This window comes from Arctopsyche grandis, chromosome 3, assembly GCF_051622035.1.
Source record: "Arctopsyche grandis isolate Sample6627 chromosome 3, ASM5162203v2, whole genome shotgun sequence".
In the NCBI taxonomy this organism is placed as follows: Eukaryota; Metazoa; Arthropoda; class Insecta; order Trichoptera; family Hydropsychidae; genus Arctopsyche; species Arctopsyche grandis.
Genome location: NC_135357.1, coordinates 5,638,900 through 5,663,151, shown reverse-complemented (window position 1 = coordinate 5,663,151; position 24,252 = coordinate 5,638,900). Strand labels below are relative to the sequence as shown.

General features: G+C 35.7%; 3 protein-coding genes across 5 annotated transcripts in view; 1 reads left to right on the top strand and 2 right to left on the bottom strand.

The window, feature by feature from the left end:
• The window catches only part of LOC143909790 (uncharacterized), a 743,449-nt gene that overhangs the window by 512,236 nt on the left and 206,961 nt on the right, over positions 1-24,252 (bottom strand). The window lies entirely within an intron of this gene.
• On the top strand, positions 505-6,360 carry LOC143909007 (uncharacterized). The gene is made up of 5 exons (XM_077426887.1): positions 505-1,427; positions 1,501-1,667; positions 2,679-2,785; positions 2,864-3,000; positions 4,316-6,360. Exons 1-5 carry the CDS (start codon positions 910-912, stop codon positions 5,286-5,288), a joined length of 1,902 nt encoding a protein of 633 aa, XP_077283013.1. The 5' UTR covers positions 505-909; the 3' UTR covers positions 5,289-6,360.
• Positions 9,190-22,348, bottom strand: LOC143923079 (uncharacterized). Of its 2 annotated transcripts, XM_077446580.1 has the most exons (8): positions 22,076-22,346; positions 18,210-19,206; positions 16,327-16,455; positions 16,077-16,218; positions 15,181-15,264; positions 12,512-12,644; positions 11,978-12,431; positions 9,190-10,514 (listed from the first exon to the last, which is right to left on the bottom strand). In XM_077446580.1, exons 1-8 carry the CDS (start codon positions 22,136-22,138, stop codon positions 9,850-9,852), a joined length of 2,667 nt encoding a protein of 888 aa, XP_077302706.1. In that variant the 5' UTR covers positions 22,139-22,346; the 3' UTR covers positions 9,190-9,849. The 2 variants fall into 2 exon arrangements, with proteins under 2 accessions (XP_077302706.1, XP_077302708.1); XM_077446582.1 differs by lacking the exon at positions 15,181-15,264 and having other exon boundaries at positions 22,076-22,348.

The window sequence follows — 24,252 nt, the reverse complement described above, 5'->3', positions numbered from 1 at the left end:
TTTCCCGGACACGTGTTTACCTGTTTTCGGGGCGCGTGTTTTATAGCTGTGGGATCAGCGCCAAGACGTCGTTCGTTTAAGAATGTGATCGTGTGCAACGTGTAAACGACTGCCACGTGTTTACGTGTGCCACGTTTATGTCTTTCAGGACATGTGTTGTGGTTGCCTGATGACCAGTGCCGATTTTAGGGGGGGGGGGGCTGGGTCGGGCGGTAAATAAGTTAGGGCGCCGAACGATGCGCCAAAGGCGCTTTAAAATTTAAAATTAGAGCGCAAAAAGCCATTCAAAATTTTAGATTAGAGCGCCAAAGGCGAAAGTTCTTTCTAAGGGTGTTTATAAAAAATTGCCCAAGGGCGCCATCGGGTGTAAGGCCGGTACTGCTTGCTAATGACATCACTGTTGGTTGGTTTTCGTTCGTTTTACGATCGAGCGATGAACTCTTTCTTTTGGAATGGTCAAAGGGGACGTTGCCCTTGAGTTATGCATGTTTGTACAGGATCGATGATGAGATCACTGGTTTTGATTCGTAATAGCACAAGTCGTGCTATATTCCTACAGTCGTATCTCCAGATTTGCATGAGTTGTACACGAGTGTGATTATTCTCCATATTATTGAATATCGTAATCTAAGTAAATAATCGCCGAGTCACAAGAAAATACGAAAACATCGAAACCAGTCCACGATTACATGGTCATATCTTTTCGTGTCATTGTTAACCTCTAAAACCTCGTGAATGTGACGTTTGCTCGGTGGTCCTGTTGTGTCATCGTATTTAACGTAAATAAAAGTAGCCATCAGCGTTTCTCCGCAAACTATGTAGTGCCAATCGACAATATATCGATTTTACAACGCGCTCCATTCGAAGTTTCGCGTCGGAATTTTGAGATAACAAGTGTAAACATTCAAGATGGCACTCCGCCTACTCCAAGACTACAGCAGTGCCTCCGAAACGGACAGCGACGACAGGAACGAGGAGTCGATCAAAGTGACGAAATTGGAACACCAGTCCCTGGCGAAGCTCGCTCGCAACATCGGTATACTGCAGCGAAAATTGTCTGGTGACGTAAACGCCAATAAGAATGCAACCCCGACGACCTCAAAACAGCAATCGCCCACCGAGAATGCGTCAGAAGAAAATGCAAACAGTGTAGAAGTGAACGATATGGTTACAAAGAATAATTTCATTAATTCGAACATGCATGGAGCCAATAGTGCTGAGCAGTCGATTGCGACATCGTTCGACGAATCGCACTTCGACAAGTGTATTAATGAAATCAATAGAATTAATAAAGCGAATTCGCCTAGGCAGCAATTAATCAAAACGGACGACAATGAATCGGGTCAAGAGAACAGCCCGATGGAGTCCGACTCCAATTCCGACAGCGATTGGGAGAGCTTCTCCAACTCGGACGACGAAGTCGTCAGGTACACAATAAAAAAAATCGATACAAAATATTTCGTTGAATTATTAAATCCAACATACTGTTTACTGTTGCAGCAATCCGAACGCCGCAAAGTCGTTCGATAAGAATTTGAAACCGTTTCTCAAAGTCAAAGGCGAATTGGGTCTGGAAGATTTGCCCCCCATTGAAGATCTGAAAATATCAGTTTCGCATCAACAATGTGAAGCCATCGGTTCAATATATAATATTGTCGATAAATTAGGTTAGATTATTATGCTTGAACCTGTCAATATCTACCCAAGATCAATTCAACTTATCATTTTAAACCTAACCTACTTATCTAGTAAGGAGAGACGTTGATCAATAGATGAACAATTATACATATGTATCATATTTGTCCGTCCAATGCTGGATGAAAGTCTCTGAACCTCTTCCATTCCTGCCTATCTTACGCACCCTTCATCTGCTGCGTTCTGTATGTTTTCAGTTCATTCGACTTTTTTTGTTTTATTCTTTATCTTGAATCCCATTATAGTACTGTCATAATCTATTGACTACTTATCCCGTTCATATTTTCTATTTCTTTCACCGCTTTTTTATGATAAATTACATGTACATATCATCATCATCTACAGCCATTCACCATTCACTGCTGGACGAAGACCTCTCCAACACGCTTCCACCCATCTGTTTGGCGCAACTCTCATCCATCTCCACACAGTTTCCTAATTTCGTCGACCCATCTTCCCTGCAGTCTTCCTTTTACCCTTTTGGATTCTCTCAGGTATCATTCTAGCACTTCTTTTGTCCACCTTTCGTCCATTCTTCTAGCCACGTGACCCACCCATTGCCATTTAAATATCTTCACTCTGTCCACTATATCCACTACCCTTGTCATACTTCCCACCCACGTATTACGTTTCCTGTCTTTCCTCATTGCGCCAAGCATACAATGTTTCATACTTCTTTGAGTGCATTGGACTTTGTGTAGCAACTTGGCGTTCAATGTCCAAGTTTCACATCCGTACGTCATCACTGGTAAAACACATTGATCGAAGATCTTTTTCTTCAGACAAAGTAGCATTTTTGATTTAAAAATGCATTTATTCGTCCAAATGCACTCCATCCTAATTTCATACGTCTCTTTATTTCTTCTTCAATATTACCAGACATATCACTATTTTTTCTAAATATAAATAGCTATTGACGACTTCTACAATACATACATACATAACTATAATATTAAATCAATTGCATTGTTGAATTTTTTCAGTTATTATACACTCGTTACCAGATAAGCCATCGTTGGATTTAGATACTGTGCTTTTTTTGGATAATGGTGCCAAAGTCCTGGGACAGGTGTTTGACGTATTTGGACAAGTGCGAATTTTTTTTTTTTTTTTATATATAATATATACATTTGTTAATGATATGAATTTTGACGATTTGCATTTATAGGTTACGGAGCCGTTTTATCTCGTACGTTTCAATTCCAACGAGCACATCAAAGACAGCGGAATAGTCATCGGAACGACTGTCTATTATGCACCCCAAACTGATCATACAAATTTTATTGTCGTGTCGGAATTGATGAGGTATTTGATGATTACATTGAGCAACATAAAAAAAAATTGCCAGAGCGGAATCTTTACTAAGTTTGACCCACTAAATTCGAATATGACACTAATTTTTGTTGGCTTCTTCTCAGTCATGAGATAAAAGCGTTTTAAAAAATACGAAATTTTTACAGATTTTTGGCTTTTGTAGTTTTCAACTCAAAATCTGATTCCGCGACAAATCGCCCACGGATCTAACACTCAACGATAAATGGCTCACGTGACATTACACCCACAGGCAGGGCCGCCGAGAAGAATCCTGGGCCCTATGAGAAACTAAAAAAAAATATCATGTTGTTATATTTTTAATCTGCAAAAATCTATCAGAACTATTAGAAAAATACCTATATGTTTAGTAAAATACCTTGGTTGATATTTTTTAAAATAATTGAATGAGAAAGTATGATATAACAGTTACGATTTCACATGGACACAAATAATGCGTGGATCGATAATAAACATTTAGCATTAAATAAATAAATGTATTTTATGTAGAATAATATAAAATATCAATATTGTTCAGTCGAAAGTCTCGACACGGGGCCCTTCAAGCGGTCCGGGCCCATTGAACAAAACTGCTCATGGATTAACATGCTCAATAATTATTCCAAAAGTCAATCAAACGTATCGTGACGAATTAACAATTATATGTAAAATAATTACCGGGACTGTATGATAATATCTTTTTGTAGTTAATATATGTTCAATTCATCATCCAAGACGTTTTATTTTTAATTATTTCTTCAACAATACTATTATAAAACGATTGTAAGGTTTTTGAAATATGTAAATAGAATAATGTCGCGTGAGTCATTTATCTGTGAGTTATGTCGTTGAGTGTATGGTCCATGAGCGATTTGTACTAAAAGTAAGTATCCTGGAATGCATAGATGTTTTTCTAATGATTGTGATTTTTATTATGATAATTACATAAGAATTTCTAAGCAATAAAATCACAATCAATAGAAAAACATCTGATTATTGATTCAAATACTCACTTTTGGTACAGCGATACTAGATTTTGAATTAAAGACAGCAAAAGCCAAAAATCTGTAAAATTTGCGCTTTTTTTACAAGGCTCTTCAATATTTTTAAAACGGTTATATCTCATAAACGAGAACAATCCAACAAAAATTGTTGTCATATTCGAATTCAGTGGATCAAACTAAGCAAAAATTGATTAGTCTCTGCTTCAGTAAGTAAAATACGTGATAATTTGTAATTGCTCAGTGTTACTATTATATTAAATATGTATTTAATCGAATTCATCATTCTAATTGATTATTAATTTTAGAATGAAAGGCTCAGACGCGTCTTGGCAGCACGATATAGAAATACCTCCAGAATTCGCCGACTATTCCGACGACGAACAGGAACGCCTGGCGAAGAGAGAACACCAAAGAAAGAAGACGCAACCCGACGCAGACTCGTCCAGTAGCCCGGCGCAGAAACGCCACAAGCTCACCGAATTCGAGCAGAAGATGAACAAGAAAAACCTCCAGAAGACGGCGGAATGGAACAAGAATCAGAACCCCAACAAAAAACCCTGGGACAGGCAACGAGGATACAACCCGTTCAGCTGCCAGAGCAACGTCTTCAAACCGAACAGCGACACCGCCAACGATGCGCGCTGGACTGCAGCCATGAACACCAGATTCGGCACCCCAAGCCAACCGAACCGAAACCCAAAATCCAGAGATTGGGAATGGAAGATGCAGAACCAATTCATGCCATCGCCGGCAACTTCAACCTTGTGCAACACGCCACCGATATCTCCAATCTGCAACATACAGACTATGCCACCGATGCCGTCGTTCTGCAACACACCTCCGTTTATGCGACCGCCTAGATTCTCCGTTCCCCCGTACGACTGGCCACTGTCTTCAATCACCAGACCCGTGCCCCCACCACCTCCGACCGGCGACATGTCACACGTGACTTCTCCTGTCAATATGCTCACTCACTGTCCTCCACCAGCTTACCGTTCAGCCAACATGCAACACGAGCGTTTCCCAGTCACCGGATTTGGCTTCCACGTCCCTAGTATCCCCGCGCCTATCGGTCCTCCTACCGTTTGCCCATTACCCCCAAATCATAGCCAACGAGTAGCCGCTACTTCGACCACATATATGTTTAATAGTCCTCCTCCAGCCATTCCCCCGCCCACGGTTGCCCTACCTCATAATCCCCAGCAGGCCATGAACCCTGCGAATCCTTCAACGTCATCCTGGCCGATGTATTCGTTTCCAGCTCCGCCCGGTACATGAAGACGAGCTTAAATAAGACATATACGCCCTTGAATTTAATACACTTAATCGTTGTGTGTATATAGAATATTATAATCAAGTATTCAACAATATTATGGAATACTTATAAATATCGTGAATTCATGTAATTTTATTCGATGCTTAATTGCAAAATAATTGTCATCGTTCTTACAAAATTCATTAGCGGAGAAAATCGTCGTAGATCATTTATTTTCGGAAGGATTGATCGGTCGCCTATAAATATACGACGCAGTTAAAAATTTGCTTGTAAAAGTCCAGTTTTTGAACTCGTCCCAGATAATGCGTTTTATTAGAACGATGACGATATACTTGTTTAGATAAAAATTAACCATCACATTTCTGTTAATCTTAATGCAAAGTTTGTTATTTTTAAACATTACACCAAATCATACCTAATTTCGTTTAACACATATTCTCCAATTATTATATTAATACATTATTACCGTTAATGTTATAATTTTTGTAAGCTTTATTGTATTGCTATTTTTATAATAAAGATATGATAAAGTATAAAACCCAAACGACGTCTTTCAATTTAAACCGGGATTCGTGCAGGAATTTTGGACAATTTGAAAAGGACGACGAGAACATTCAAATGACAAACGCAATCTATATTGTATAATTGTTTTTTTTCTTTAATATCTTCAGTTAAAATTATTTAAAATAATTAAAATGAAAATATTCAATACCACTTTTAAATGAATCTTACATCTAGTCATAATAAGTTCATAAATTGATTCAGTGCCACTCCTTACCGGTCATTATCTACTATTGGAGTTATATTGTATACTAAGCATGTATTTGAATATGTTGATACACTACATACACATACGTATGCATATTTAGAGATAAAACACTTAATTGGAGATGTAATTAAAATTAAATGAAAGAACGAACTAGTGTCTAAAAATCTGATTTACGAGAAAATGATACATAAAATTTTTACTTATAAATTATACTGACAAAAAATATTAAACGTAACATGCATATTCTTTTAAATACTTTAATACTTATTCTGCACAAAAGTGCAGAGATTTAGCCTCATTCAACAGAATTGAAAAAAGAAAAAAAAAAACGAAAATATGATAAGACTTAATCACAACTGATACTATGTAGTAAAAACGCAGATACATTAAATTTTTTGTAAAATTATTTATATAAATTTAATTACAATAATAGGGTTATTATTTAAATGTAATTTATAGATTATTCATTTCTCTAGTTTTTTTTTGCTCAGCTAAATATATCTATGTATACAAATGAACGTCTAACAGTTTTTTTTCGTATTACTTGCATTTGATGTACAGCTTTTGAGAGAATTACGTAAAAGTGCAAAAAGCTAAAAGTTTGAGAATACACTTCCACTTACAAAGTAAAACTATTGAGAAATCGATTCAAATGTCAACAGGGAGAAAAAAAAAAACAAGAGGCGAGTCTTTATACAAATTAATAATTAAAAAGGCCTAATAGGACATACATAAATACTTATCAAATATGTGTACATACATATATAATTAAAAACCTGACATCACTATTATTCGGCAGTTGATCGAGGACCGAGAATCGTACGACGAAAAAAAAATACAGATACAAATTGAATAAGAATAAAATTCACAAAATAATTAAATTAACATCAATAATAAATAACAAAAAAAAAAATAGACTTTACACGGCGACATCGTCAATGAGAGCACACCTTCAAAGCTATTGAGATTCACCAGTAGTTTAGATTTAACGTACTACATTGACTGATTTAAAAATTGAACAGCGATGATTTCAGATTGTCACAAGCACACCAACCAGAAAATCTTAAAATGTAAGAGTTGCATCCATCCACCGAACCTTAACGTCGAAATTACATCACCGTCCATAGAGTAAGCGTATTAAATGTCGTTTACATATTGCAACTGCCTCGATTAGATTTTGCATCGTCGAAACTAACACAGAGAGTTTCTTTGTCATTGTATGTAATACTTCATTGACCAATCTTTGAAGTTAGATCAGCAATGTCGTTGACATACATCTCTAGGTTGACTAGTTTTATTTTTTAGAGATAAATGTCACACTATATAAAATTGCAATTATTCCTTTTATTTGAATATGCTTTTAAGAACACAATACGAGACTGTATAACTGGACCGTACCACAAGGCATTGATTGTTCGCATAAGAGTTTCTATTGTCTATATAAATTAAGACAACAGTAAATTTTCATTCGAATTTTAAGGCCAATGTTATACATATTCCTTGGAGCATAATAGCCAATAATAAAAGATATTTTGGGTCCATACAGTCTTGAAAACACCCCCTATATTCCATTCGCGCAGATTGATAATACAGTGGGGAAAAATACATATATATTATTTAAATTTTAAATTGACAGCTCTGTTAAAATTTTAAACTGTCAATCCAGAATTTATTAGTCGTAGAAGAAATTTAGATGTGAGAGTTATCCCATTCCTGTTTTTGGAAATCATTTGTAAGGCAGTGACAAATATTGCTCATCTTTTAGAACAGCCAATGGTGAACTTAGTCTATAAGCAGGTATTTTTAATTTCTAATTAAATTTAAACCTACAGACGAATTAAAAATCGCCAATTTAATAGGTAATTTCAATTAAGAATCGGCTATATTTTTAAACACATGCAAAATATCAATGTCTAGTATAGAAGTTTGCATAATTGCGTCAGTTCTCCGTCATGAAAGTGCCAGCCAAAGACAGCATCGGAATATCTAAGGGATTCAAATATTACACTTTGTACAATTATAATTTGATTGAAATATGTATAAAAGGAAATGTTGACATTGAAACACGGCGTTTACTAGCAGCTCTCACAGTATAATAAATAAAATAATAAAAAAAAATATATAAAAGGAAACAATGTTGCTTAAACATTACAATATTTATCATCTAAATGTATAAAATACTATATATTGTTGCATCAACACCTAAATTTAAACATAAAACTATATATAATATATATGTATGTATATAATATATATACTCGTTTATAAGTGGTATTTTATTTTCCATCTAATTGTTAAAATACTGATTTTATGATGTGTGTGTGTGTGTGTGTGTGTCTTCGGGAGCGTCGACTTCAACGACACCCTCGTACATGATCGGTGGTCAATAGCCGAGACCTTCATATACGTATATATATTTTTAATCAATAATAAGTTTCTTCAAAACGGAGCCGACGATTGCAAAACAATCAAATAAAAAACATACAACATATACAAAGCAAGCGACAGTTTTACGAGCGACCCGGCGAAACACCGAGCGCGAATATTGTGAATTCTCGTCAATTTACAAAATACAATTTAACGTTAAAAGGCAACATTGACGCTTAAAAATTTACACACACGCTACGATGACTCTCCCCTTTTCGGACGTTTGCAATCAGAGCATGATTTGAGTACGAAAAAATCAATGGTACACACATATATATATATATATATATATATATATATATATATATATATATATATATATATATATATATATATATATATATATATATATATATATATATATATATATATATATATATATATATATATATATATGTTTATAAAATAAAACCGATACAAAACACAAAGAACACAGTATAAAAATACTATCATATCACGCCTGCCATTCAAAAATTATTTACTTTTCTATGCACAATAACTATTTACAAAGGAACACTTGCAATCTTTTCTTTTCTTCTTCATTATACTTATGTAATATTATAAACATGGCACTAGCGCCAAATTTCATTTAATATATATAGCGTGAAGTAATCTGGCGACATTCATGGATAATGTTTACACAGCTATAGGTATATAATATTGCATACACTTTTCGCAATTTACAGGATACACTTTTTTTCATTCAATTGTTTTTTTTAAACATTTAAGGAAGACTGATTTTACAAAGATGACACCGAAACTGAAAATACACATTTACAACTAATGATATTTACGCTCTACGCAACCGAAATTAATTTGCAAAACAAAATGCACAATCAATCGCACGCACTTCTTTATTCAGATCACTTCATATTCAAGTGTGAACAAATCGGCCATTTTGTTCAAATATTCGTTAGATCAAAACAAAAGAATATCGATTAATTCGAACAAGAAACATCTAAGCTGCCTTTTTAAATAATAAAAATAATTGATAGAGACGAGCGTTGGGAATAATATAATAATATATTGTCCAATCAAAGCCGTTACATTAACGGGCCTAGTGTTAAAACTTTCAGTTTAAGAAATAAACAACAGACTCAAACCTGAGTCAGTCGGATTTACCACACTTCATCGTCTGTTATTGCAGATGCACCGTCGATTCATCAGAACAGCTTCCATTGAATTGGTTATAAATATGCATATGTATGTATCGCATATAATAACAGAAAAAAATGCAAAAAATTCGACCGCAATACAAAACATTGATTTTCAAGGCATACTACGTAGCGTACGACCAATACGCGTGTATACATAAATCATAGAAAAAATTAAAACCAGTGATTCGTTTATACATATACATATATGAATTAGTCATCTTTTGAAATAGTTTCAACGGTACAGTCTCCTATGGTTTGCGGCGTGCTTGTAGTGTTGACGACGATTGCGTTAATGGGCTCTGCCACGATAGCGTTAGGAACATTCGGTATTTTTACTATTTGACAATCGCCCACTTTGAAAATTTGATCATCTTTGTTGTTAACCACCGGCGCAGACTCATCGCTCTCGTCCGTCGCATTGTCATTCTTACTTGTGTCGTTGATTTCGATCGGGTCTTTGATGTTGTTGACTGTCACGTTGTTGGTGGGCGGCGGCGTTTCCGATTTTTCAGGAGTCTCCTCAGGAGCGGCCGCCTCGTCCTTACTCGTCGACGGTACGACTGATTGTTTGTTGTTCTGAGATGCGACTGCGATTGCCAGCGCTTGGGGTATTTTTATGGTATCGGAGTTTGTTGAGTTCAAATTGGTGCCGGAGGCGGCCGTCGATGACGCCGCAGCTTGCAGTTGAGAAACGGCGTTCGATATCAAACTGGCAGTCGCCGGATTCATTTGGACCATGTTCTGATAAGCCTGAGAGGATTGGTTGAAATGCGTCGATATTATGTCGGTCAAATAGCTGAAGTCACCGTAAGGTAGATTCGATACGTTGTAGTTTTCAACTGGACAGGGCATATTCGAACTCATTTCTAACGGATCTAAAACAAATATGTTCGATAATTATACGCAATTTCATATATAAAGACACTATGGAGCTACACACTATTAAAAACAACGTTACTCAGAGCAATGCAAATAATTAAAAATAAATGTCACTTAGTTTTAGGTGACTGAAAAGTTATTCTGTATGTGTATAATAGGTCTACATTCATCTGTGAAGGCTGTACATATAATTACCATTATTTTTTAATAAAATTTATATTTTACCATGGTGCCATTACTACAGGTTGCTCCTAAGTGACATCTATGGTTTTAAACTTGTACATATATAAATTTATAGATTTGAAGTTACATTTATTGAAATAGTGGTGACGAATAGCAGGTAGGTTGGTTGCCAATTTGGTGAGGAATAGTTTCAACAATAAAATCAAATAAATTAACAAACTCTGATAGGAAAAATTGACTTGGATTCACATATATCCAAGTCTGACCAGCAGTTCTGCAGAAATACTCAGAATGAATTCGTTTCAATCGAGGTTAAACCTGGGCTCGAACTCGGGACCTCTCATTGGTTAGCATTGAAGTAACCAAGCTATATACTGGCACGTAAATTTAAATAACTTGAAAATGAAAACATGATACAGACACAAAGGTGCAGCAGACTAGGCACGTGCCTAGGACACCATAAACAAGGGGCGCTGCAAGGCGCCCCCATTTTTCTTTTTTTTATTATTAAATTGAAAAAATAAAAAAATATATTTGACTTTCCTTGAACTTATAAAACACTATATTCAACTTAATTCTTCTACTCGAAGTAACAATACTGATTGTAAAATATTATAATTTACGAGGAACGCAGGAAGTCAAATATCAACGACTCACAAATAAAATTTGTAAAACAGCAAACTATCATCGGTACAAATGGTAATTTGGAATAGTATTTTTTATAAAATACTGCTAAAACATATGTATCTTTATATACATATATATCAGGAATGGATTTTTGCTTCACGAAATTAAATATCTTAACCAAATCATATTCGAAAGAAGAAATATCACTATAAAAGTCTTCGATTCATTGTTGAATATAAATTAATGTCTTCATTACCGAATTTATCCATATTTTATTAATTTTTATACATAAAACATGCCTATTTTGAATATTTATTTTTGTTTTTACATGCCTCATATCATTGTCTTCATATATTTTTCTTCAACATAAAATATCAAGAACCTTCATGAAATAAATTGTTTAAAAATTTAAGGGGGAGGGAGGGGGGCCGAAACCAATCTGCCTACGGGGGGGGGGCAATATACCCTTGGGCCGGGTCTGCAGATAGGTTATTTTTTTTTAAATTCCAGGTTTGATATACAGCAGATTTCATATGTATGAGTGAGGATAGATATATAAAATTTTAGACCAATTGCGAAAACGTGTTTTGTGCTCCATAGTGCTTTGAATAGTATAAGAAATGAAAAATTTCAAAACACAAAATTATACCTAATTTTATAATTTTCGGTGGTCGGCCTCGTTTTTTCTTGACCAATGGCACATCGACTGGTAACGGTTTTTTCCTAGGTCTGCCTCTGCCGCGTTTTATAGGAAAACCTAAGCCATCCAAAGTGTAATACTGATTGAGAGGATTGAAGGAGGCGTCCGAAGCCGACGCCGTAGACGCGGTAGAAAGATTCAACTGCTGCGAGCTAACATCGTTCATCAAAACCGAAGACTGGTTGCTTTCATTCAAGTCGTTCACACCGGACGTACTGGGCTCGTTGCTTGCATCGGAATTAGATCTCGGGGCGAGCAGCACGTCACCGCTTGACGTGAACATCAACTGGTGTCGCTCGCTGTGTCCAATCGAGACCATGCCGGGCAACACCGACTGAGACATATCCGGCTTGGGCTGTTTCTTGTCATCGGAATTGATATGGCTCGGCAAAACGTACTCGTCCTGAAATCGAAACAGACGACAGTCAATATACAAAAGCGACATTTAAATACACAATACACGAATGAAATTCAAACGTATACCTTTTCACAAATACGCAAGTGCAATTTGAGTTTGTCTCCACGTGTGAACGTGCGTCCGCACGCCTCACATCTGTAGGGTCTTTCTCCGGTGTGAGTGCGTCTATGTCGGGCTAAATGTGACGATCGGTTGAAACTGTAAATTATATGATTGATATATATTATATAAACAACTAAAACAAACAGTGATAACTAAAATTAAGCCCATAAGAAGATGAAGATTGTACAATAGAACCTCAAAGATATCGAAACACACCGAACGATCAATTCATATCTGTGCAAACGCTAATTAAAATATTACAAACAGGGAATATTATTTCATACCGAGTCATTTGAACTTGTTTTATATTGAGATATACTCGGAAAGTCGTTCCGGGTGACACCTCTGATGCACAAAAATGGTCCCGATTCGTTTGCTGTCGATTTGTGAGTTGGTTATGTGAGTTTACCGACGGGACAGATCCAAGCCAATCCAAAATGCATGCAGCCTCCACCCACCGCTGGCTTATTATATATTTTGGATCCATCGCCTCTTGATCATCGACAGCAGCGGAAACGAGACCGTAAGTTGATACGATAATTAATAATTAAAACGACAAAGCATCATACAAACATAAATATATCCATCAAAGAAACAATCAAGACCAACGCTTAAAATAATAATAATGAAATATTTATTTTAAAAAAATAAAACGAAATTGCCACTTCGAATTCTGGAATGCATGAACTTCTAATTAAATCATAACAAAATGCATCAATTTTAATTCTTCACTTTTCCAACAATCCAACATAAACAGGGTGACTATGGGTAGCATTGTCATTTTTACAAGCCTCTTCTAAGTTTTTGATGTTTACATAAGACATGACATGGGTCATATGTCCCTAGCCAACCGACCAGTATAAAAAGGGTTAAGAAATTGCGAACCATGGATAACAATATGAGGAAAAATCATCTTTTTTGCTACGTAATATGTAAATAGCATATCCCTTTCAAACATTAGATTTTTTTATTTAAAAACGTATTGTTTTGCTTTTTTAAAAATGACAATGCTCCTCATGGTTACACTGATAATACACACATATAATATTAAAAAAATAGCTTGAAAATAATATGTGAATTAACATAAAAAGCTATCAGATTAAAAAAAAGAATGAAGAATGCAATGGTGAAATGACAAGATCCATCATTTATGGATTTACGAATATTTGTTGCAGTTTATAATAAAAATGTACATTTATATACACACAGTGAAATATAATTGAAATCCAGCCTGAATCCAAAATAATTATTTAAATTGATAATTGATTACTGCAAAACTTGGATTCAAACAGTACTAACACTGAGCAGCAAAAAAAAAATTACCAGAGCGGAGATTAATCAATCTAAACTAAGTTTGACCCACTAATTTCGAATATGACAATGATTTTTGTTGGCTTGTTTTCGTTTGTGAGATAAAAGCGAATTAAAAAATGGGCAATTTTTACAGATTTTTGGCTTTTGTAGACTTCAACTCAAAACTTTTTTAAAAACGGTTATATTATTGTCATATTCAAATTCAGTGGGTCAAACATGGTAAAGATTGATTAGTCTCCACTCGGGTAAGAAAAAAAAACTTGAATTATTGTTGCTCAGGGTAATTGACAAATACAAATAAGAGTATAAATTTTTTCTGACATTTTTCAACATAAAAAAAAACATACATATAGAGATATTCATTTCACACAAAAAACAATCAGATAGATTATACGAAAAGTGATAAAAAAAATAAAATAAAAATGTGACTGAATTGTGAAATGTGCGTAATATTATCGAGTGTTACATGATATTGCATATTTTTACATGTAATAATGAAGAAAATAATGATGTTCATACATAATACCACACACTTTCTTGATAATTAAAAAGTTATTATTCAGAGTTAATTTGTACGTCGATAGCGAGTAAAACAATAATAGAAGACAATGAATCGAAAAATGTGTAGTGCACAGTTTAAACAACTGAAGTTATGATTTTTTTTTCTTTTCTCTTTTCGGTGAACAAATTCAACGTCACCAAAATAAATGTGAATAATAATAATAATCAAAAAGTAAAGAAGCGTAAAATGCATAATTATTATTATTATTATTATGAAATTATAAAAAGCCATAATTTAATCTGCCATTTTCTTGTGTTATGATTTTGAACATGATCACCGACACCAAACATACAATAAGAATAATAAAACAAAGAATATAATCATAAACACATAAAAGACATAATCCACGATCAATTTTACTAATGTCAATGATTTAACTGACACAGTTTAATGAATTTCAACAGAGTTCTACAATGGATTTTGCCAAAAAATTTCAAACAGGAAAAATCAAACCTTGCAAGTAATGCAATATGCAAAGCCAACTTCCCAAAACCTTTTCACATAAACTGCATTTCGAGAATCATTACTGGAATTGTACGAGCAAATCTGACCCAATAAATACATCAAAGTCAAAGAAATACAACAAAATACACTTTACATATATAGAAACATTATAGTGAAAAAAAACAAATAATAAATAAATAAAACAACCTACTGTTCCCAATTATTCAATACAAACAAAATATTGTCGAGAAATCGGTTTATGTCATTGGCAATGCACATTTTTTTGATTTTATTTTATATGTTTTATTGCACCTGAAGGGGCAGTCGCCGCACTGGAATGGTCTTTCCCCGGTGTGGGTGCTTCGGTGTCGTTTCATGTGGAATTTCCGAACAAAACTGCGATAACACAATAACCATACACTATTATAAAGCCACAATAATCATTTCCAATTAGATTTGATAGAGATAAAAAAAAAAAAGAAAATAAAAAAGAAAATCAACAACAACCACTATTCATTATGCTTCTCGGCGAGAGCAAAACAAATAACAGCGACAATTTTACATCGCGAGTGCGAACTCCCTCTCGCCGAAAATTTGTAGAACTCTATTATAAAATTACACACTACATATTGTATATATTACATGTGAACTTGACGAGATCATTGGAAACTATTTGTGTACATAATCATGTATAGTTAGCTGACGCAACATCATTGAATCCACGACTTACTTTAATATCTTCGCAGTTTCATTGTAAAACAAGTCGTATATATTCAACATGGCAAACAGAAAATAATAACTTACAAAATAAACATTGGCAAACCATAATATAAACATAAAAAAAGAATATAACGTATACAATGTACATAAAATATGTTTACGGTCCAAATTATATAATGGTTACTTTTTTTTTGTACAAAAATTAACTATTACAAGTACGACTAATCTAATATATATGGATATATATATATAAGAGCAAAATGATACGTTTTTTTATTTAATACTATAAATATAAAAAGAAAAAAATGTGTTATTTATCAAATAAATATTTTGTACTGCCATTCCAACTGCTCACATTACACCTGATAAATTCTACATAAATAAATATAACTTTGAAACGAAACACGATAGTGAACGTACGGGAATGCCAGCACGGATTTAATTTAAAAAGAAAAACAAACATATAATCTACATATTTATATTCTCACCTTAATTCGCACAAATCGCACTTGTACAACTTTTCGTCAACTTTGCGAAACGGCTTTGAGTCATTACTGTCATAGTCTTCGTCGGGTCCAGGCGCCGATTCGTATGTGGTCTCGATCAACAGATTGTTTTCATCCGACGTGTCTAAAATTCGACGACAGTTCATTCAGTTAAAAACTTTCTTCACGCTAATACCTCATTAAAAGAAATAATATTGAAACATGTACGAATATTATTTACTAGTATAATTACCAACAGCCGAGGAGTCATCATCGTCTATTATCGTCACACTGTCGTTTGGGTTCTCCCTCAAATTGTCCAAGTTGACGCACTTCAATATTCCCGTCGGAGTCTGGGCCGTTCCGTCTGCGCCCGTCACGGCTGTGAACAAAACGCAAACAGTTGTAATAACCATGTAAAATACAAACGGCTAACATGTAATTTCACATTAAAAGCTTTCAGAGTGCAGGTATGGTAAGGTAAGTCGATTGTAGGATGAGTGGCGTAAGAATTTGAAGATCCCTCTTACCTTAAATAAATTGCATGAATGCATATATGACGGTGATTCGGATGAAAAAGATCAGACAAACTACGCCTATTTTTCTCAATCATAACACAACATTTAAAGCAAGGTAAAAAAAACTAAGCAAAAAAAATAAAACTTTGAACTGTATCGTTATTTTTCTATAGAGGACTAAAAATCCTCACATAATGTACAATCTATCTTTCTGTATATATCGTTTCACACGTATTGACTAATACAATATATACAGCCATAGACAAAAGTCTTCAGCCAAATATATTTTTTATAAGTGGCCTAACACATTTGGCCACTGCTGTATTAGACATACATAATTACAATCGAGAGGAAACAGTTTATTTATTTAAATGTTGGCTCGAAGCAAAAAGTTCCTTTAACCCTTTGAATGCTGACCACGCCGATCGGCGTTTTACCAACAAGTCCATGGGCCTGAAAAACGCCGATAGGCATTGTATTTTGAGTACAAAGTAAACAGAAAGAATACCAAATAAAGAATACTACCCGCAAAGCTTTTCTAGGTAGCATTAAAAAAAAAATGCATTGAACATGGATGGTGTGATCCGTGTCATTCATTTGTCAACGTTTATAAAGATTCGTTTACACGGGAATTTCTGAATTTATAACCATAACAGTATTTTAGATTGTGGCTTGGCATTTAGATTGTAAGCATTACATTTTAACAACAATGAAGAAGATCGAAGTAATTTTGGAAAAATAAATTCATTTTATATTTTTGCAAGATATATTAGAGTCTAAACACACCTTTACAAAACTTGAAATTTTTGGCTAGGGTTTATTTGGATTAGCGACAATTTTTTTACACCTGCTTTCTATTGGAATTTCTAAATAATTCCAGTTGAAAATGTTGGCGAAATTTTCAGCGTGGCGGGCTTTCAACAGAAAAGACGTCAGCACTCAAAGGGTTAATGAATCTCTGCCTATCTTTAGCACATATTGGTTTTGGTATAAAATAATTTCTCATAATACACACAAACATACAACAATTCAATAGATCCCCAATTTGATATAATAAGATTTCGCTGTATATAATGTAGTAAAATAATAGTCATAGTGAAAACCAGATAAATACAAAATCGAATTCTAATGGCAATTCCCACTCATCGTAAATTTTAACCCAAGCAGAGCTGGATACGTTTGCTAGTTTATATGTATGTATAATTGAGAAATGTAATTTCATACAAATAACATGTAAGACAGTTAAATTTTCATATTATATTTGCCTCGTTAAATAAATAAATGCTGCCTATTGATAATAAATTTTCCGGAATATTTATAAGTAAAAAAAAACCCCTATACAACAGCAAATGATACATAGTAATATAATATTCATGATATGCTAAATATAATTCGATCATTACCACAATCATTGGATGACTATTTAATATAACGTGCATATATGTATGTATAGGTATAATGAAGATGTTTGGAAATACAATAAGAACAAATCACATACACATCAAGGTCTGCTTAAATAACATGCTCCGATTTACGAGTCGTGTCCGAGCCCTTGAATAATCAGACATTGATATGTAAGAGCGTTTAAAGGTTGCTGACAATTTAATTGGAAACTCACCTGTAATGACTACTTTGCTAATGGCATCTTCTGTGGAATCGTTGTGCGGGCTGGTCGAGTTTGGTGATTTAATCATTAGCTTGACACTCTTCCTACCTGGTTTGTTCTTTGACTGGATTCTAGACGGCGTGTATTCTTCGACGATTCCGACCGAAACCCTCTTCTTGCCCTTGAAACGGGTGTCGCGACCGTGAGGCAACTCTTCGGCCTCTTGCACCACCTCGGTCTCACCGCTATCACTCTCATACATCTCCGGCTTCACCTCCGTGTCCTCATCCTCCGTCTGTATGGACATTGAAGTCTTAACCTTGTTAGTGTTCTTCTTTTCGGCCAGTTCTTTAGCGGCTGCCGCCAGGATGTTCTTGACGGCCGTAGTCGTCGTCGCCGGCATGCAATCTTCATTCTTACGCTTCCGTTTGGCATCGAAAGCCGTGATGTTCTGAGTTTGGCTGTAAGGCGTGTTTTTGCACATCGACTGCTGATACAAGTGTATCTGCTGCAGTCGGGATAGATTCGAATTGGCTTCGGAAGACGGCGTGTATACATTTTCCTGGGTAGAAGTCGTCGTGGCCGAATTGAACGTGGGATATTCATTGAGGTTGATATTCAGAAGGCTAGATGCGTCTTTCCGCAGCTCGTAAGCGAGACCGCGTATCTCCAGCTCGGACGCTGTGTGCATCAGAGATTGCAGATCGATCTCTTGCACGTCGACCGAGCCTTTGTACATGAACTCGACGAGGAGGTTGATTTCGGCATACGGTATTCCTTTTAATATGATGACGGGGTGTGTGCATGGATTGTCTCGGAATATTTGCTCAAAGTAAGGACTGCAAGCGGACAGGACTAGTTTGTGCGCCCTGATGGCTCCGTCTCGACAGGATAGGGTGACGTCAGCTAAAGACTCCGATGAATATATAGCCGTAAACAGCTGGCTGAGATTTTGAAGGTGATTGTTCCATTTTAGGTGAAATGTTTTGTCGCTCGTAGTGGACTGCATCTGAAACGTTAAAATTAACTTTTTAAATTCACGCTAAACATTTTCCATATATTAAATATAATCAATTCGTCGTATCTGCTATCGAAAATAACTTGCGTATTGCATAAATATTTATTTTCAATATTTATACAATTATTAACAATATTCAGAGGGCGAATAAATGTCAACTTTTTACCATACAGTTTAATCAGCTTTTTTAAACATATTTATCAATTATTTATTTTAGTTATTTTACGCATCAAAAAATATTTTTTATTCATATATCATGCTGAAGTGACAATAAAAAATTCTAATAAAACTTTATCAATATCTAAAAGGTGTAATCATTATTTTATATATTTTTTAAAGATCATTCGTAATAATAGGAACAAATTTTTGAATTATTTAAATAATCAAAACCATTTCATGATAAACAATTAATAGGTCAAATTTTATATAAATTTATTCTGATAAACTTTATTAATATAATAATAAAAGTTTATTTCAATATTTATACATGTTTTATCTATGTATAATTTTTTTTTATAATAAACATTTACTTTAATAAACTAGACGTAGATTAAAACCATTTTAGTTGACTGTACAGAAAATATTTATAATATTTTTCATAATTATTGAAGTGATAATTAATAAAATAAAATGCACACCAACCATACAAATATCATTTTCTATCGAAAAATATTTCATAATAACTAGATTTAATACATTACAAAACCCACACATTGTAATATGATATTGAATTTAAAATGTTGCTTCAATGATGACACAATTAACTATCAAAAAAAATGATAGTTTGAATTTTTAAATATAATTGCTTAATCAAATAATATCTACAAAAACATGACACCGGTAAACATATGTTCAAATTTATTTAAAAATATTTGGAAGAGAGGGCATAGTTAATGGACCCTAGGGGTATCTTAATTATAATATGAAAAAAATATGTATTAAAAAAAAACAATATGAATAAACCAATACAGAAGAACTACGAAAAAAATATAAATTTTTAGGAAATCTATTTAGTTAATTTTGAACGAGTTCTAAGTTACAAGAAATTACTAATTCATTTGGTGGGTGGATTATATTCCTTAATTTTTTGTCAGAAATATCTTTTTGGAGTCCAAGAGTGTTTTTATCAAACATTATGAGGTTAATTGTAATGGTTGTTTATAATTTTGTAACCTTTGATTAGATCGCTTCTAATGTGAAGAGATTCAATCTTTTCAATCTTACGTTGAATGAAAACTTTAGGAGGCATTTTTGAAATTCTTATTTGAACCATTTCATTACGTATCCTTTTTAAAATGATGGTACCACATAGTATATGCAAATTCCAATTCAGGCATACCATTGAGACAATTAAAAACCGTTTTTTATTACATTTATTAATCTTGCGACCAGATTTAGTGTCTGTTTTTTGGAGATTATTCGAATACTGTCAATCCTAACACACTGAAACATAGTATCAATTACTGAAACACTTATTGTTACGTTTTGATTTTTATGTTGATCGGAAATGATATCTCCTCTTATAGGTCTTCTATTTATTAAGTTTTTGGAAATGATTACTTCTGAAATCGGAATTGGATCGGAATCTGTATCTGGAAACGGATTGGTCTGAAACTTTTCTAGTATCACTAGTATTTTTACCTTAACTTTACTAGTATATTATTATTAGATAATTGAGGTTTATTATGAACGTTTCGGCATATTCAACTGAAATTTCACATCTATAAGTTTCAGTTTAATATTAATTAATATAGTAAGTTAGGCGAAGATCTGTGAACCGAAAGTGGCAGATAACTCCCTTTTACTCTTTCTTCTATAATTTTTTCCACCCTTTAAATGTGTGCTCTTCTTAAGAAGCTCGTAAAAGTCTCATATAATCATCAATATCAGGCTAAAAAAAAAAACAACAAATTTGATATGCCGAAAATTGGACATTTTCTTCTGCCAAAATTTTACCATATGCTTTTATCCACAATGTTGAATATAATGAGCTGAAGATTTATTTTTCATCAAAAGTTTAGTTGGGCGCGCTACATGGTTCTTCACTAGGAATTCTTAAGAATCGGTAAGATGTCATTTTAAAGTAGACTTTTAGTATCTTTTGGCGGCCATTTTTATATTTTTAAAATTTAAAGTCAATGACCAACTTCGCTTCATTTTTTTTTCACTTCTGAAAACAGGACGAATCAATATTTAAAATTTAATGTAAAAAAAAAAATTAGACATTGAATAAAATCAATAATTTATTTTCAATTCCGAATAATATATAAATTAGATACATAAAATAAACAAAAGAAAAATTGATAATAAATACACACATACGAAACAAACGAACGAGCGTTTAATTAAAATCGAACACAAACTATCGTACGGTCAATTAGGGAAGACGTCACAATATTTTCGAATTTCGACTTTAATACACTAGTGTGTAAGAGCGCAAATCCACCGAACCCGACCGACAATCGCATTACATAATAATTTATTAATTGTTTTTTTTTTTAAATATACGCACACACACACGTACGAAAGGAGCGTAGGCTACGTCCCACGGACGCACACACACACACACTCGCAGCCGCGAACAAAATTGAATTAAAAGGACGCGCTGGCGGGCAGGCGCGGGTGTGTGAGTGAGCGGCGGTGCGCGCGCGCGTTCGCCTGTGTGCGTGTTTAAATATCAAATATGAACAATGCTGCGATTAAAATATTGAGCATGTGTCGGCACGACGCGGCCGTATGCGAGAGTATAAATATATCGGGTTAAATTTATAACGAATTTGAAGCTGCAGTAGGGGGGGGCGGGGGGGGGGTAAGTATTAGACGGAGGGGGTGTGAGGGGGGGGGGCGTCCGCGGCCTAACCTCTCTGTGCGGGGGGACGCCTCTGTGCGGCAGCTGCGTCTGGCCGGCCATCGCCATCGCCATCGCCACTTCCGGGAGTCCCCTCTGCCGGGGGGCGGGCGGGGGCGGGGGCGGAGCGCGGGGCGCGGGAGGGGGGATCCTCCGTCCGCCTTCGCCGCCGTCACTCGACGCGATCGCAATTGCAATCGCAACCGCAATCGCAGTCGCCGGCGCCCTGCGGTGTTGCCTTCGCCACCGCCTGCGCGCCTCTGCCGCCCCTGCACGTGCGTTTGTGTGTGTGCGCCTCGGGGTGGCCACACTTCGCCACACCGCACCGCACCGCACCGCACCGCACCGCACCACCCGCACTACACTCCACCAATTCGATTTCCAATCATAAAACAACCCCGGCACAAACAACAAGCGCTGAAAATCACACGTCGAAATTTAAATAATTGCACACACTATACGTACTCCGTTGTGGGCTCCGTATTACCAAGTTGCGGCAACTTTGCAACCGCACCCTAGCCCATTAAGTTAAGGTCTGACCGCATTAAAGTGTCTGTTAATACCTATACAACACGACCCGTATCCTGCAGGTGTCCTGCAAGTGCGGATAGTATTCTTTGGTGTACTCCATTCGCGCATGCGCATTTACGCATTAATGCGCATCCATATAGAATGTACTAAAAAATACTGTCCGTACTTGCAGGATTCGGGTCGTGCTGGATAGGTATGAACAGACCTTTATACGGCCGTCGACTGCTGCAGCACGACACAACACGGAAAAGTTGATACAAAAGGCAACTCTGTCGCGTGATGCGTTACATCTTATACAATTTCATACAAACAATATTTTACCGCGCGCTGCCGTTCGTGTCGCAGACGCATAGTGCGGTCAGACCTTTACAGCAACAGGGTGTGCTCACCAAGCTACTGCAACTGTTCGCTCGGTTCGTCAGGTACCGCAAATCTATATGCAATTCAAAAACCGTCCTCACCAACCTCACTAATAGGTTGTACTCACCTAGTTACTACAACAGTCCACAGCAAAAGTTCAATCAGCGCAAACCTATATGCAATTACGCCCATACAAGACAAACAACGTCCTCACCAAATCTGGCGAACTCGCGCCGAGCCCTTGGGGTTTATCCAAATACGCTACCTGAGCAAACCCTTTGAATTGCAGTCTGATGTTGCAGGTTGCGATTGCAATTACTCAGTTCGTGACGTCCTCGCCGCTTTGTAGCTGCAACCCGAACTTTTGCCGCAACTCGGTGAGCCTAACAAAAAGTTAAGACGGTAATTCATTATGACGAACTGAGCGAACAGTTGCAGTAACTTGGTGAATACACCCTGTTGCTGAAAGCTGTAACTTAATGCGCTCGGGTGCGGTTGTAAAAATGCTGCAATCTGTTGAATACGAAGCTGTAGAAATCGACGAAGCTCGTATGCAAGTGCGCAGGTGTGGCAACACCGAACAGCGAACACGGACGATGCGAGACGTGCGAGTGTGTGGGTGCGCCTGAGCGCCGCCGGCCGGCGAACGCACACTTGCGCGCGCTCATACATACGCACACAGAGGGCGCGCGCGTAAACACAAATTCAATTCTGTGTGAATATGAATATTAATATTCGAACGTACGTATGTATATATAGGTATGCGCGTTAAATGTTATGGGCGTCTTTCGCTGGCTGCACTGAAAAAATTCGACGCAGGCGTATGCCTCCTCGTTTCGGTCAGTTTCAATTTTTAAAAATTGCGTTTTTATATCGCGATTTGAAAACTATCGGACGTGTGTGTGAGGGAAAGTGCGTGTGTGCGCTTTTGTTGTGGCGATTCGGCGATAGGACGAGAGCTTCCATGACCATGTCTGCGCTTACGGCGCCTTTCAAACTGTGTGTCGTATTAATTTTGAAAATTTCTCATGAGAATCCAACAAGTCATGTTCGATTTATGGCGTCATATTTTGATTTGTTAGAATGGCGGGAAATCCGGATTGTCGAAACGGCTCGGTGGTTATTCCGCAAAAAGCGATCTCGCGTTCCTCTGTCACCCAAAAACTCCAACAATCGAAAGCTACACACGCGAAATATTATATTTTTTATACTATCATATTTTTATTATATACATACATATAAACCAAGAATGCTTAACAGGTAAATGCCAATGCACCTTCCTGGCCAATTACAAACAA